Source organism: Myotis myotis, unplaced genomic scaffold (assembly GCF_014108235.1).
Source record: "Myotis myotis isolate mMyoMyo1 unplaced genomic scaffold, mMyoMyo1.p scaffold_m19_p_10, whole genome shotgun sequence".
Lineage (NCBI taxonomy): Eukaryota > Metazoa > Chordata > Mammalia > Chiroptera > Vespertilionidae > Myotis > Myotis myotis.
Window position 1 is genome coordinate 77,142,924 of NW_023416314.1, and position 15,224 is coordinate 77,158,147.

Below are 15,224 nucleotides of genomic sequence, written 5' to 3' on the forward strand. Positions count from 1 at the left end.
AGAGAGAGAGAAACATCAGTGATGGGAGAGAACCATTGACAGGCTGCCTCCTGCACATCCCACACTGGGAATCGAGCCTGCAACCCAGGCATGTGCTCTGACCAGGAGTCAAACCTGGGACCCTTAGTCTACTGGCGGTTGCTCCATCCACTGACCCAAACTGGCTAGGGCTTGCACATCTTATTTTAAATGCATTCCCGGATTTTACTCTTTTAAAGGCATGCTGTAGAGAGAATCCATCTCTACAGGAAAGAATCATCACCTTATTTTTGTAATCCACATTAAGGTCAAATGTTAACTTTTTTTCCAATCCTCATCCGAGGATATTTTTTCCATTGATTTTCAGAGAGAGTGGAAGGGAGAGAAGGGGGTGGAGAGAGAGAGAGAGAGAGAGAGAGAGAGAGAGAGAGAGAGAGAGAGAGAGAGAGAAAGAGAAAGAGAAACATCATTGTGAGAGAGACACATCAGTTGGTTGCCTCCCCCACGCACCCAACCAGGGCCAGGGGTCAAACCTGCAATCGAAGTACATGCCCTTGACTGGGAATTAAAGCCTGAACCCTTTGTCCACAGGCTGATGTTCTAACCACTGGGAAAAACCAGCCAGGGCTAACGTTAGCTGTTGATCCTGGTACTGCTCAGAGGCAGTAAGTTAGTGTAGGTATATTATCTTTATATAGTTCCTGATGGAACCAGGAATCATTTACATTAACTGTAAAATATCTTTACAAAAGGGAAAATCAGTCACAGATTTTCATAATTATTGATGCTTTAAATTATGTTTTGCTTCATAATTTTTCTTTCATCACGCTAAAGGGTTCCGAGGACCATGGACTAGTTTGATCACTCACTGTCTCTGGTTCCTGCATCTGCCAGGCAGATTGGGGGCTGGCTGGTGTCTTCTAGGGTTGTATATAATTAGGACTATTACATATACATACTATTCTGGGGCTAGTTGAAGGGCCACTGGAGTAAGTATCAAAACTAGTGTTCCAGCCCAGCTGGCGTGGCTTAGTGGTTGAGGGTTGACCTATGAACCAGGAGGTCACAATTCGATTCCCTATTAGGACATATGCCTAGGTTGGGGACTTGATCCCCAGTGTGGGACTTGCAGGAGGCAGTCAATCGATGATTCTCTCTCATCATTGATGTTTCTAACTCTCTCCCCCTCTCCCCTCCTCTCTGAAACTAATAAAAATATTATATTTAAAAACAAACTTTTGTTCCAGTTTGCTCTGTTATTATTTATATAAGATCATCGAGAGGGCCAGCTTTCTTCATCTGTAAAATAATGAAACATTAATCTCTGTTTTATTCAGTAGACAATCCTATATTATAGTTTATATTTTACATTTAATTGCCACCCTATTCTAAGGACTATTTTAATCATATTTTGACTAATTGGTTTATATAGTTCATCTGTATATTCATATACTAGTAGTTTTACTCCTTTAAAAAAATCAAATTGATGATATAGCTTACAGTCAATTGGGTTTTATAATCAAGAGACTTGGGTATATCACTGGTCCCAAAATTTTGATTCTTAAGGTCTATGGCTCCTACTTGTCAGTTGCATCTCTGCAAGATGTCTTATTTTCTGCATTATAACAGTACACTAAAGACAAAAGTAAATAGACCTGGGGAAGCATTCCTCAGTGATAAGCCTCTTTATTTCTGACTGAAGCACATGTGGCTCAAATATTGGAGTAAATCACCAGGCTGCAGCTTAAACACTAGAGCTTTAGATCCAGCCTTACCACTCAACTTCCATTTGACTTCAGGAAAGCAACTTTATTTCTGAGCTTTAGCCATCTCATTTGTAGTGATAATAACCCGACTCACCTACATCATAGGGCTGCCAAGCTGGCGAACTCTTGGTCCTGGTGTTCCAGTTGTGCACCTTTATAGAAACACCTGGCCTCTAACACAGGAACAGCAGATCTCTAATAGTACTGGGGTTGCCTCTCAGGTCTTAGGCTAGAGACGCCTTCAGTGAAGGGTCATTCAGCTTCCTGTGCTGTAGACGGGTTTTCCTGAAAGCTGAAGCTCTTGTGCGCCCTCTAGTGTTCCTGGACACAACCAATATTCCAGCACCACGAACAGTGCCCAGTGGCTCCCAGTAGGTAGGTTCCTGATAAATGTTGGATTGAGTGGATTCTAAATCTGCAGGATGATTCATTTTGTCTGTCTGATTTGTATAACAAGGTTGAAGTATCTGATAAATTATCCATGAGGTGTATTTTTATTTTCAAGAAAATGTTTATGTGGCACAATGTGGAGGGATATATTTCTTTAGCAAGAAAACCAACCTACTCTTAGGAAGGTGGACCTCTCCGGCTGAGGAGTCGAGGGGGGCCTGATTCTTCAGCCAGTGAGCCAGTGGAGTCTTGGGCTAGAGAGGCCATATGGAAACCTCGCTCTCCCTTAAAACAGAAACAAAAGCAGACCTCACTCAGGTCCAAGAGGATTTACTAGTAGACAAAGCCAGTGGCCTTAGAACAGCCGTGGGCAAACTGCGGCCCGCTGGCCGGATCCGGCCTGTTTGAAATGAATAAAACTAAAAAAAAAAAAAAGACCGTACCCTTTTATGTAATGATGTTTACTTTGAATTTATATTAGTTCACACAAACACTCCATCCATGCTTTTGTTCCGGCCCTCCGGTCCAGTTTAAGAACCCATTGTGGCCCTCGAGTCAAAAAGTTTGCCCACCCCGCCTTAGAAACTATGCTCATTGGATATAAATAGGTACCAGGAATGTTTTGACCCCCAAAAGGTGATTGTTTCTGTATCTGTGCTTTTGATTTATTTTCTCTGGTCATCCAGTCTATAGTCTGTTCCCACATTATTCTGTCTCTTAGCACCCTATTTGTGTCCTTTATAGCTCTTACCAGAATTTATAGTTTCATGCTTATTAGATTGTTTATCTCTTCCCACATTATTCTCTGAGCTCCGTGAAATCAGGAACCATGTCTGTTTTGTTCTAGGGTCTTATTCAAATGCCAGGCAAAATATAGTAAGTCCTCACGTAACACCCTTGATAGGTTGTGTGACTTTAAGCAAAATGACATATAATGAAACCAGTTTACCATAGGTTAATTGATATAAACAAGAGTTAAGCTCCTATGGCAGGCATCTCATCAGGGTTACAACAACATGACATTATTGGAGGACCTGCTCTATGTTTAAAATTTTGAGTCAGGATTGTATTGCTTATATGGTGTCAGGAGTGTATAGTCTCTAAACCCCAGCCTTGGCTTAATTTTTTCTAATTCTCTAAGGCTTGCTCTCATTTGTAAAATGGGCTGATAATAGTAGTATCTTTTATGTTACTGTATAATTTAATTTTTTATTATGTGAATGAATATATTTAATATATTGTACATGTTAAGGGACTGTGACAGGGGTCCTCAAACTTTTTAAACAGGGGGCCAGTTCACTGTCCCTTAGACCGTTGGAGGGCCGGACTATAGTTTAAAAAAAAAAACTATGAAAAAATTCCTATGCACACTGCACATATCTTATTTTAAAGTAAAAAAAAAAAACGGGAACAAATACAATATTTGTATTTGCATGTGGCCCGCGGGCCGTAGTTTGAGGACCCCTGGACTGTGATGTGGGCAAGTGACATACACGTAAAGCTATCAGCACAGACCTTGGATCATAGGGCAATACTGTGAAATAGTACCCAGAAAACCAGTGCTTAAGAGGTGTCTCTCAGTTGTGCTCAAGACTGCAAATCATCCCTACGGCCTTCAGGTCTTCACTCACGTCTTGAGCAGATAGTTATTTGCATGTGTGGTGGACACTGTGCTGGGCACTGTACAACAAATGACCCTGAACAGTGTAAGTGCTGCTTTGCAAGACCTGTCTCTCCAAGATGCCAGTGCGCATTTTACTCCCTTCTCTCTCTCCTCCCCTTTTCACTTTCAGTTAACTGATAAAGCTCAAAAAAAAAAAAAAAGGAAGTTTGGTTTTATGTATTGGTAGCACATTACGTTGTCAGAAGAAGTGAATTACTTTAGGAAGGTAATTTCTCTCCCTGAGCCTGCTTCTTTTATTCTAAGACTGTTTGTTCTGAAATTCTGTGATTCTTTTAATTAAAATAATATTGGAATGCTTGGTAGTCTGTAAAGTCCTTTTTGTTAATGTTACTCTTTCACAGTCCCACTTCTCTCCTGAGTTCTAACATCCTGTGCCAGCTTCACCTGGGTAGTGCCCCCTCCTCAAATTTTGCAAATCCAAACTTTCTCATCTTTCCTGCAAACTTTTCCTCTGTGTTAATGGCAACCTTGCAGTTGCCCCAACTAAAACTTTTGCCCCAACTAGAGATTTCTGACTCATGTGGAATTCCTTTCTGTCCCTCACCACCTAAATCTAATTGTTTCCATATCTAGCCAAGTTTATATTTGAAACACCAGCGTCTTTCTCCCTTCCCACTCACTGCTTCTGTTGCATTTAATTTTCTAACTGGTCTCTCTGTCTCCAGTCACATGCTTTTCCACCAGTGGGGTCCTTTCTAGAGTACAGTTAAGCAAATTCTCTAACCTTTCATCTGTGTAATAACAACAGGTTTACAGGGTGTGAGAATTAACTGATAAAATGAATATAGGAAGTACTAAATGAATAGAGGGGTTATGATTTACTGGTGTTTTTTTTAAAAATGGAGTTACAGTAAGAAAAAATGTTTTACCAGATACACAACAAGCTAAATTCCACTATAATAAAATCGTTAGTCCCTCTGAACGTTGACTGTGAGCTGTAGTTTGGTATAATTTTTAATTTCACCTTGTTGCCAGCGGTCACATCCCCCGTTCAGGAGCAGTAGGAAAGCAGAGCTGGTCTCGGCTCTGAAGCATAAAGCCGCACCCCGGGCCCTTGTTATTCTCCTGCAAACGTGTACTTTTTAATGGATGAGGTATGTGGTTGGGGGAGGGGGAGTTTTGGTAGGGTGAGGAGTTAAGGGGAAATTTCTACTTGATTGTTTAAGGTTTTGTTAATAATGGGCCAACATGCCTGGCCCTCTTTGACTCTGTTGTAGTTACTCAAAAAGAGACAGTGGATAACTTTATTTTATTAGCAATTTCTGCTCATTTAATCCTTTTGGTAAACCAGGGAGGTAGGCCCCATTTTCATTTTGTTATTAGGCATTAATGAGGTTAAATGACTTGTTCGTGGTCACACTGCTCACACTGAGAGTAACCAGTGGAAGCCAAGGTGGGACCAGGCACTTTGACTCCCCCCAGAGCCATGTCCTGAACCACTGTGCACTCTGCACCCTGCAAAGTCCACATCCTGCCGTCTTGGCTTTTAAGACCCACCCCAAGAATTGTCTTTTGGAAGTTTTTCTCACCTTTGTCTTTGCCCAGTAAGAATTAATTATTCTTTGTTCTACTTGCCTCAGAGCTCCTGAGGAACTGAGGGCTGTACTTGCAGGCTTTTGACATTAGGTGGCATCTGTTTGTAGAAAAGTAAAATGCTGTTTGGGTCTTAGAAAACAGTAACAAAGGAAGCATCCTTGATTTTATTCATAGGCCCTACTAGGTAGGTAGGTGGGTCAGATATGGAGAGATGGGCAAACAGGTTGTTTTGGAACATTTACATCAGCTAAAACCTTTATTTTAAAAATACCCACTAAGGCGATTTGAGACACAAATTTTTATGTGAAATTCTTTGTTGTATTATAATCAGACATGAGTAAATAAGCAACTGTGAAGCAATATTTTCTGTAAGGATGCTGTTAGAGAGGTGTTTATTACATGCCCAGCTGTTATGTTGTAAATGTCTGATTGCTGAATTACTAGTAGTGTATATTTTGCTGTTTAAAATATTCTTCTGAAGCCCTGGCTGGGTATCTCAGTTGGTTAGAGGGTCATCCTGATATGCCAAGGTTTGCCAGTTCAATCCCCAGTCAGGGCACATACAAGAACCAACCAGTCTACTAATATATATATAGCCAGCTACTGGAACACGGTAAGGACCAGAACGACCACTGGACCACTGAACCTGCCTGACCAGGGGGTGGGGCTGGCCAGCCAACCTCATGCAGTATCCCCCCCCCCCCCCCCCCCCCCGGACCTTGCCCCTGATGGGCCCTCATCACCCTAATCGGCCCCAGCAGCTCCTTCCCTTGGCTGGCCCTGCCCCTGATTGCCCACACACACACCAGTCGGGGGCGGGGCCCGCCGGCCAATTGCCCATGGCCCCTCCCCCCAGCTGGCCAGGGCCCCGATTGGGGTGGGCCAGCCAGCCAGACAGACCCCACCCATGCACGAATTCGGGCTTCTAGTGAATACATAAATAAGTGCAACAACGGATAGATGTTTCTCTCTCTCTCTCTCTCTCTCTCATCAATTTAAAAAATAAAATTCTAAATGAAAAATTCTAGTAGTTTTAGTTTTCATTTTTATTGTTAATTTTATATACACATAAACATGTTCCATCACAGTATTTCTAAGGAAGGCCTTGGTTAACTGGGCTTAAGCACAGTTCGTGAGTAATTACATGTGGGATTGCGACTTTAGCTTCAGACTCCACTATAGTTCTATCTATAGCTTTGTTTCACACCTCCAGTTGAAGAGGGGAAATGACTTTTTTAAAGTGTATTTAAAACAACTTTTTAAAGGTTTTAAAAATCTTTTTTTCCGTGATACATTGGAATTTTGTGTGTTTTTGAAGTCTGTTAACTGTAAAGCATTTTTACTTTGGTTTACTTTTTCGTGGTCTCTATTAGTTTCCTGTGAGTGCTGTAACATGATTGCAAACTTGGTGGCTTAAAACAACAAACTATTCCCTCTCAGTTCTGGAAGGCAGACATTCATCATCAGTTTCACTGGGCCCAAATGAAGGTATGGGCAGGGCTCCACCCAGAGGCTCTAGGAGAATTTGCTCCTTGCCTCTCTCCCAGCTCCTGTGACTGTGCATCCCCTTGCTCGTGGCCGCATCACTCTGATCTCTGCCCCTCCTGTGTGTGGTGGCGTTTAGGGCTCACTCAGATCATCCCTTCCATCTCAAAATCCATAATTTAATTACATTTCTAAAGACCCTTTTCTTACAAATGAGCAGTTGCCGGTTTGATATCTTTGGGGATCATTTTCCAGCCTACTGCAGTATTTTTTTAAAAAAATATTTTATTGCCGAAACCGGTTTGGCTCAGTGGATAGAGCGTCGGCCTGCGGACTGAAAGGTCCCAGGTTCGATTCCGGTCAAGGGCATGTACCTGGGTTGCGGGCACATCCCCAGTGGGAGATGTGCAGGAGGCAGCTGATCGATGTTTCTCACTCATCAATGTTTCTAACTATCTCTCTCCCTTCCTCTCTGTAAAAAATCAATAAAATGTATTTAAAAAAAAAAAGTGGGACCTAAATATTAAAAAAAAAAATTTTATTGATTTCAGAGAGGAATGGAGAGGGAGAGAAAAATAGAAACATCAATGATGAGAGAGAATCATTGATCAGCTGCCTCCTGCACGCCCCCTACTGGGGATTGAGCCCGCAACCCAGGCATGTGCCCTTGAATTGGAAATGAACCTGGGACCCTTCAGTCCGCAGGTCAACACTCTTTCCACTGAGTCAAACCAGCTAGGGCTACTACAATGTTCTTTAGAGCAGTTATTGCAACCAGTTTAGCATAATGAGTGATGCTGTCCTCTAGGCATCCTAAAAGGGTGGTGGGTGGAGCATCATTATGCAGTGGTGGGAAACTGCTCTGAAACAGGCCGTCTCTTGCTTGTCCCAATGGGGCTTCACCACCTGAGCTGCCTGTGAAAGCTACTAAATTGGCTAAAGCAAAATGCATATCAGTTTGACTACAACAGTTGGCAAAAGAAGGCAGAAGAGAAACTTTCAATAATAACATGATAAGTATTTTATAGGTACCTATAAAAACCTGTTTTTGCTCTGGAGTTTGGTGCTAGATACCCAATCATCATTGAGTTTGCACGACACCTCCTGTCTTACAGCAACAGCTCTGCTTTAGGTGAAGGCTTAATTGTGAATTCAGAAAAACAGAATTCCCCAAGGTTTCTTTCATAGCACTAACTGAACTCCGACAAGTCACCTAAATTCTCAAATGACGTTTATTTCTGACCACAATATTTTTAGGAGCAAGTTTTAAGGTTACAGGTGCTATCATGAATTCATTGTAGTTTTCTAATGAATTAGCAACTGAACAATTGCCCTATTTTACTGCACTGTAGTCTTATGAGGGGGTATTGATCACAAATGCTCCTGATAGCTTTGCAGGGCTTCCTATATTGGTACTATCATGTGGGTTATTGCTAGAGGATTCCATGGAACCTTGGATATATATTATTGCAGATGGCCTTGGAGTAACCATTGATAAAGACCATGTGGAATTCTTTGATATGTTGTAGGGTCCTTTTGTAATTTTAGATTTGAGGGAAGGAACTAATAACTACTTGGGCTTATATGTTGGCAGTTAGGTTTGAGACTAAAAAGGGGGTTGTGAATGGACCTATAGTGTGTTGGGCCTGTGCTAGGTTCCAGTGATATGAAAGTATACCTCAGTAGTTTATAGTGCGGTGGGGAAGACAGTGCCATCTAGTAATTGCATTAAGGAGTGAGTACAGTTGTAACAAGCACCATGAAGGAGAAATGTTAAAGCATGTAACAAGGCAGGCGGTGGGCTGGAGGTAGGACTGGTTGTCAGGTTGGCAGTATCCCAAGTATAAAGGCCAGTGCTGGGAAAATGCCTAGCACGCTAAAGCAGCGGTTCTCAACCTGTGGGTCACGACCCCTTTGGCGGTCGAACGACCCTTTCACAGGGGTCGCCTAAGACCATCCTGCATATCAGATATTTACATGACGATTCATAACAGCAACATTACAGTTATGAAGTAGCAATGAAAATAATTTTACGGTTGGGTCACAACATGAGGAACTGTACTTAAAGGGCCAGAAGGTTGAGAGCCACTGCTCTAGAGGGATGTAAACCAGGCTGTGTCTGGAATATTAGTTGGGCTGAATCTGCAAGATCCCGTAGCCGTGGGCTAGGTAAATTCTGTTAATAATGGTTCTTAACAATTCCAAATACTTTAGTCTTGCTATTGCATGTAATTTTCACAAGGCTCACTTAACTAGTGGGATGTTGTTGGAAATGATACTTGCCAGGGTGGTCTCACTCCTGATCCAGTGTGGACGCTTTTGTTCTTTTGGTGTGTGTTACTTGTTTTCTCTTTGGATAGTGCTTTCTCTCATTTTTAAAAAACATTTTTTTATTTCAGAGAGGAAGGGAGAGGGAGAGAGAGATAGAAGCATCAGTGATGAGAGAGTCATTAATTGGCTGCCTCCTACACTCCCCACGCTGGGGATCGAGTCCACAACTGGAGCAGGTGCTCTGACGGGGAATTGAACCGTGACCTCCTGGTTCATGGGCCTCTGCTCAACCACTGAGCACCACCGGCTGGGTTATGTTAAAATTCTTGCTAGTTATTCAGAATCAGTGTTTTTATTTTTCTAACAGATTTTTAAAAATCCTGGTTTGTGTTTAGAACATTCATCAAAACTCCTGTCCAAACGCTTTAAGTAAAAAAGGATTGGAACCACAGTTCTCAAATGAATTGGGCATGAACAGTTAACTCGGAAGTCACTAACCCAGGGGTCCTCAGACTTTTTAAACAGGGGGCCAGTTCACTGCCCCTCAGACCATTGGAGGGCTGGACTATAGTTTAAAAAAAACTATGAACAAATTCCTATGCACGCTGCACATATCTTATTTTGAAGCAAAAAAAACGGGAACAAATACAATATTTGTATTTGCATGTGGCCCGCGGGCCATAGTTTGAGGACCCCTGCACTAAACATTTCTAACCCTCTGTGTCATAAGGGACAGTAGGAGTGATAACGGTGTTGGAATATGTTGGCCCATCACTGCTGGGAATAGAGTGGGCACGTCACATGAACCAGACACATTTTTTATGAAACAATTCTGTGCTTTCTTTTGAAACTCTTTCAAATATCAGTAATTTTCCCCAATTATTCATAAATAGGTTTACTATAAACATTTTGGGGGTGGGTGTGATTTTTAATGTTAATCCATTCCCTCAAAGATATCCATTATGTTGTTGATTTGGGATAGGGGTGATATGGTGTGCACGCGGTTTTTCCTGCAGTGGTATTTATATGATCAGACGTTTTCTCTTTAAATACAACTCTACATAATTCTTTTAACTAGTTTCCTCTTTAAATGCAACTCTCATTTTAGCACTTTTCCAGTATGTTTTGTATTGCCGTAGGTAGTCTGCCCTTTTGTTTATGGTTGGTACTAGAATCTGGAGCATGTGCTTCCTTCCCCACATGTTGGTCAGTGAAATTTGTCAGGTGAATCTTCCTTTCCTGTTGGCTTAGTGTCAGGTGAGCTTCCCATGCCGGGAAATCAGTCACACTGATTTCCGTAAGAGAGCCTGATCCTTCTTGTGAACTCATAAAAGTAGAGGGAGCAAAACTTGCACTGTACTCTCGGGGATTCCACCCCATTACCAGAGAAATTTTATTATGCCAGTCCAGAGAATTGGCGATGTACTCATCTACATCTATTCGGTTAAAAACGGTTTTGTTTATTGATTTTAAAGTAGGAAAGGGAGAGAGAGAGACAGACACATGGATAGGTTACTTCCTGCACGCCCCCTCCTGGGGATTGAGTCCGCAACCTGGGCATGTACCCTGACCGTGAACTGAACTAGTGACCTCCTCCTGGTGCTTGGGGCATGCGCAACCAACTGAGCCACACTGGCTGGGCTCAGTGTTTTTTATATAAAAGATCCTTATAAACTCTCTCAGGGCATACTGTTATCAAATTAACCTATCCCCTTCTTCTCCTACCCTCTGAATTTAATTTACATATATCTTTTCTGAATGTGAAATTTCTACTCTTTTTCTCTTATTTGAAACAGATGACACAAGATTTTAGGGCTCTTTTTATTCCTTATTCCTTATTTCCCCTCTGCTATCCAATTCTGTTCCCAAGAGCCTATGTTTTGAGACATGATGTCTATTTTAGAAGTTCTCTGCTATTTCTGAAAGAGGTTCACAGATGGTGAGTAGACCATCCTGTCTGTGAGTTTCAACTCTCATAAAGGAGGGATTTGCCTTCGGAGTCTGGCGGCCTGTGCCCAGCATGGCTGCTCCCTCCTGAAGTGCTGATCCCTGCTTTGCTCTGGCTTCTCCTCCCTTCTCACTAGTTGCTCCTGTCACTGTCCTGTGCTGCTGCTGTTTTCTCATGTTGATCTTTAAATGCTAGGGTGCCCCCTCAGTCCTTAGGCTTCTTTTATCTAGACCAGCGGTTCTCAACCTGTGGGTCGCCAACCTGTGGGTCGCGACCCCTTTGGGGGTCGAACGACCCTTTCACAGGGGTCGCCTAAGACCATCGGAAAACACATATATAATTACATATTGTTTTTGTGATTAATCACTATGCTTTAATTATGTTCAATCTGTAACAATGAAAATACATCCTGCATATCAGATATTTACATTACAATTCATAACAGTAGCAAAATTGCAGTTATAAAGTAGCAACGAAAATAATTTTATGGCTGGGGGTCACCACAACATGAGGAACTGTATTAAAGGGTCGCAGCATTAGGAAGGTTGAGAACCACTGATCTAGACTTACTTCCCAGATGATTTCATTCCACCCTCTGACTTGAAATAGTATTAGTACTGTACTGACACCAGGTTTAATTATCCAACCTGCACGCCAGGCCCTGGTGTCCAACTGCCTCTCATCATCTCCACTTGGTCCCTAATGGGTATCTCAGATGTTACCAAAAGCAAACTCCTGCACTCTGACCCCTGCCCAAACCTGATTTCCCTGTCACCTTTGTCACCTTCATAAATATTAACTCCATTCTTCCACACGGAGGCACATTTGAGTCCTTTTTCTTCCACACAGGCTGTTAGCAAATCCCATCTACCAGCAAGACCTTCAGGAAAGATCCTGAAACTAACCACCTGTCACCACCTCTGCTGCTGCAAGCCACCAGGATCTCTCTCTCTCCTCTGCTTTAGTGCAGTAGTCTCTTAACTGGTGTTTTCTCTCTTGCCCCACAAATTATTAATAGCTTCATTAGAACTTCTTTTTTAAAAGCATTCATTGTGAGCTCTCCACATAGCAAGTAGCTAGCAGGGGCCTTTACGACTGTAAGTTGAATCATGTCGCTGCTCTGCTTTGCGCCTCACTGAGAGTCAGTGTCCAAGTCTCAGCAGGCTTTGAACCCTTGGCTGCATGAGGTTTCTTCTGGCAGCCTCTCTGACCTTCCTCCTGCCCCTTTCCCTGCCCCGCCACCCTGGCTCCGTGCTGGTCCTCAGATGCACTTCCTCAGCTTCATCCGTGCCCTTAGCCTCTCACTCTCCCCGCTGCTGCCCAGCTGTCCCATCAGGCCCCTGCGCCACCCAAAACACTTCCTGCTGCTTAGAAACCGCTTTGTTGTCTCCCAGTACTGGCATTTATTTGTGAATTTATTTCCCGGGGCTTTCTTCTTTAGAATATAAGCACAAATGAGGGCTGAAACCTTGTTTGTTCTTTGCTGTACCCTCAGTGCCTGGATCAGTGTCTGGAATATCATGGGTGTCTAGTAATTTTCCTGGCATTTTTATATTTTGAGATCAGAACAAAGATTTGTAGCTGTTAGCCATTTAAGAAGTGGTCAGTACTCATTTCTGGAAATCTTTTTTTCTGCCAATTTTGGGATAAATTTGAGGTAATTTTAACTTCTAAATATAGTCAGTGGCCAGTTAGCTAGGTACTGTCAACCAAGCCAAAGACCATGGTGGCCTTTCCATGTGAGCCAGCTGTGTTCTAGGCCAGAGAGTCGCACCCTTGCTTATGTTAGGAGGGGGACCTCCATGTAGCCACGAAGCCTCTAGGTTTTGCTTGCCATCTGATTTCTGCAGCCTGTTTCTCCACAGTCTACCACCATATTGACTGTTAGCTTTTGAAATTCCATCTCCACCTCTGATACATAAGTGTTCTTTCCTCCCACTGTAATCTTACAGGGAAGAACATGCCAACAAGAACAAATTCCACACTCATGGGGCAGAACAAACGATGACCTGAGAATTATTTTTATTGTATATAAAGAGTTTTTATTGTTTATACTCATCTTGAGCTAAAACATTATAAATAGCCCCCAGATTTCTGATAGCTTTACTAGAACTGCTTTCACCAGGTGTTCATTAGTCTTTTACCTTAATGATCTGTCGTTTTCTGGGCGAGTGAAGAGTATTGGAGACTCTGCTAGAATGTATCCAGACACGGGCACTCTCATACTTGACGTTATGAATTTGTTCCAGTTTGGATCATTAACCCACATTTGGCTGAAATTATGTATAAGTTAGAGTGGATCTCAGTCTGCGTTCCATGAACTGGGCTGATGTGTGCTACTAGAATGATTTATTGGTGAACTTTTCCTAATTTTGGGGGGCGGGGGGGATTAGGTTGATAGGTACAATTTCCTCCAATTAAATGTTTTATTCCACAATTTTCCTTAAAATGTTGGCATCTGTCCTTTGCCTTAACTACTGATCAATTGAATGGATAAGGAACTTAGAACAGTTTTCACACTGGAGCTTGGATCCTAATCACCTGGGGGGCATATTAAAACAAATTGCTGGGGCTCATTTCAGGTTTCGGCTTTTTGTCTCTGAGTGGGAAATCTGATGGGATGGGACTTACGGATTCTCTGTGGAGAGATGACTTGCTATTTCATCTCTTAATTCTTTCTAGCTCTCGTGGGGTGGTTCAGTTGGTTGGAGTGTCATCCTGTTTATGTTTTGCACTTTCTTATCCTAGAGCCTTTTAGTTTGACTTACACTAAAAGCATATTTCCATGATGAGGTGATGTCATGGACATCCTTTTTCTCATTCCATTACGAACAAACAATCTATTATACCCTCACTTCCAAAGGTCCTTAAAATTACAGGTATCCCTCACTGTCCAAATTATTCAGTTCCCAAATTCAGCTAGCTAGCATTCATATAGTGAGAGATACCTCTATATGAGCAAATATAACCTCAAGTTTTTGTTGCCTTTGTAAAGGAACGCTGAGGAAGACATTTTATGATGGGCAATACTTTGATAAAATACCCCTAAATATTTTGAATGTTGATTTTAACGACAAAAAGATGTAACAAAACTGTTGCAGACAAGAGATAATAAATATATCTTTGTAGTTTACTCACAGAGTTCATAGAATGTTACCAAAATGTGTGATTTGAGCTGATTATTGACCTATACCTAGACAGCATAATAAAGAGCAAAGATGATTCTTAATGGTAATGGAAGGATAAACATTTATTGAGCACTTGCTATTTACCAGTTGCTATTCAAAGCACAAGCTATGAGCAAGACCCAATAAGTCCTTCCTCAGAGCCTGGGGGCATTGAAGACCTCAGCATGATAGGACCGGCTGGAGCCCAGGAAGTCTAAAGAGTGGAAACATTAATTACTGTAGTACTTTTAATACTCTGTATCTTTCTCACAAGTCTGTGTAGCATGGTTTTTATGTATTTACCTCCCCATTTTGTTTTGTTTTTCATATTTTGTTTCTGTTAGGAGAGAACATTGAAATTATTCTCTAAGCTATTTGAAGAGAGTGACTAAATGCACCTGGGTCAGGCTGTCTGTGGGTATGAAGTGGTTGGGAGAATCCAAGAACATGGTGGTGAATGGCAGGAGAAATGGAGGCAAGTTGTCTAATGACCATCAGCAGAATCAATCAAAATTACAGCACACGGGAAAGGACACCGTGAAGGCTGGCAAAAACGCAGTGGAGAGGAGGTCGAGCAGATGTATGTACACACTCAAACTGTCGCTCTTTTGATTGTGATATGGGGCAGTAATTCTTTCCAGTTTGTAATGTATTCTGTGCTCTGTTGTTTTCAAAACAATTCTTTATGTTCTCACATAGTTAACAATATAGTATTTTACTCTTTCAAAGTTGTATCTGTTTTTATTCTCATCAAATGTGCACAACTTCAGTTTAATGCTTAATATAATAACTTCAATCATCCTTTTATATCCATGGTTTTAAATTATGTTTTGTAGAATTTATACCTAAATGGCTAATCTGTTCTATAAAAAAATACTAAAATACTGCTACTGACCTGAATTTCTTAAAAGTTCAAGCTGTATTTTTTATATTTGATGTAAGTATAAATATGTATGTCTTTGAAAACTTAGCGTAATATGAATAAAGTTAACTCTGAT

The 15,224-nt window shown here is 41.7% G+C and overlaps 1 protein-coding gene across 10 annotated transcripts in view; it reads left to right on the plus strand.

Annotated features, from left to right (window-relative positions):
• Positions 1-15,224, plus strand: part of KMT5B (lysine methyltransferase 5B) — a 49,600-nt gene that overhangs the window by 4,571 nt on the left and 29,805 nt on the right. For 6 of the 10 annotated variants that reach the window (XM_036326407.1, XM_036326402.1, XM_036326404.1 and 3 more), the window contains exon 2: positions 14,571-14,806. The exons of 3 other annotated variants lie outside the window; for them this stretch is intronic. In XM_036326407.1, the coding sequence (XP_036182300.1) occupies positions 14,647-14,806 (160 nt within the window). In that variant the 5' untranslated portion in view covers positions 14,571-14,646. Of the gene's footprint in view, positions 1-4,728; positions 4,914-14,570; positions 14,807-15,224 lie in introns of those variants that run through there. One more of the 10 variants, XM_036326406.1, reaches the window with a different exon arrangement.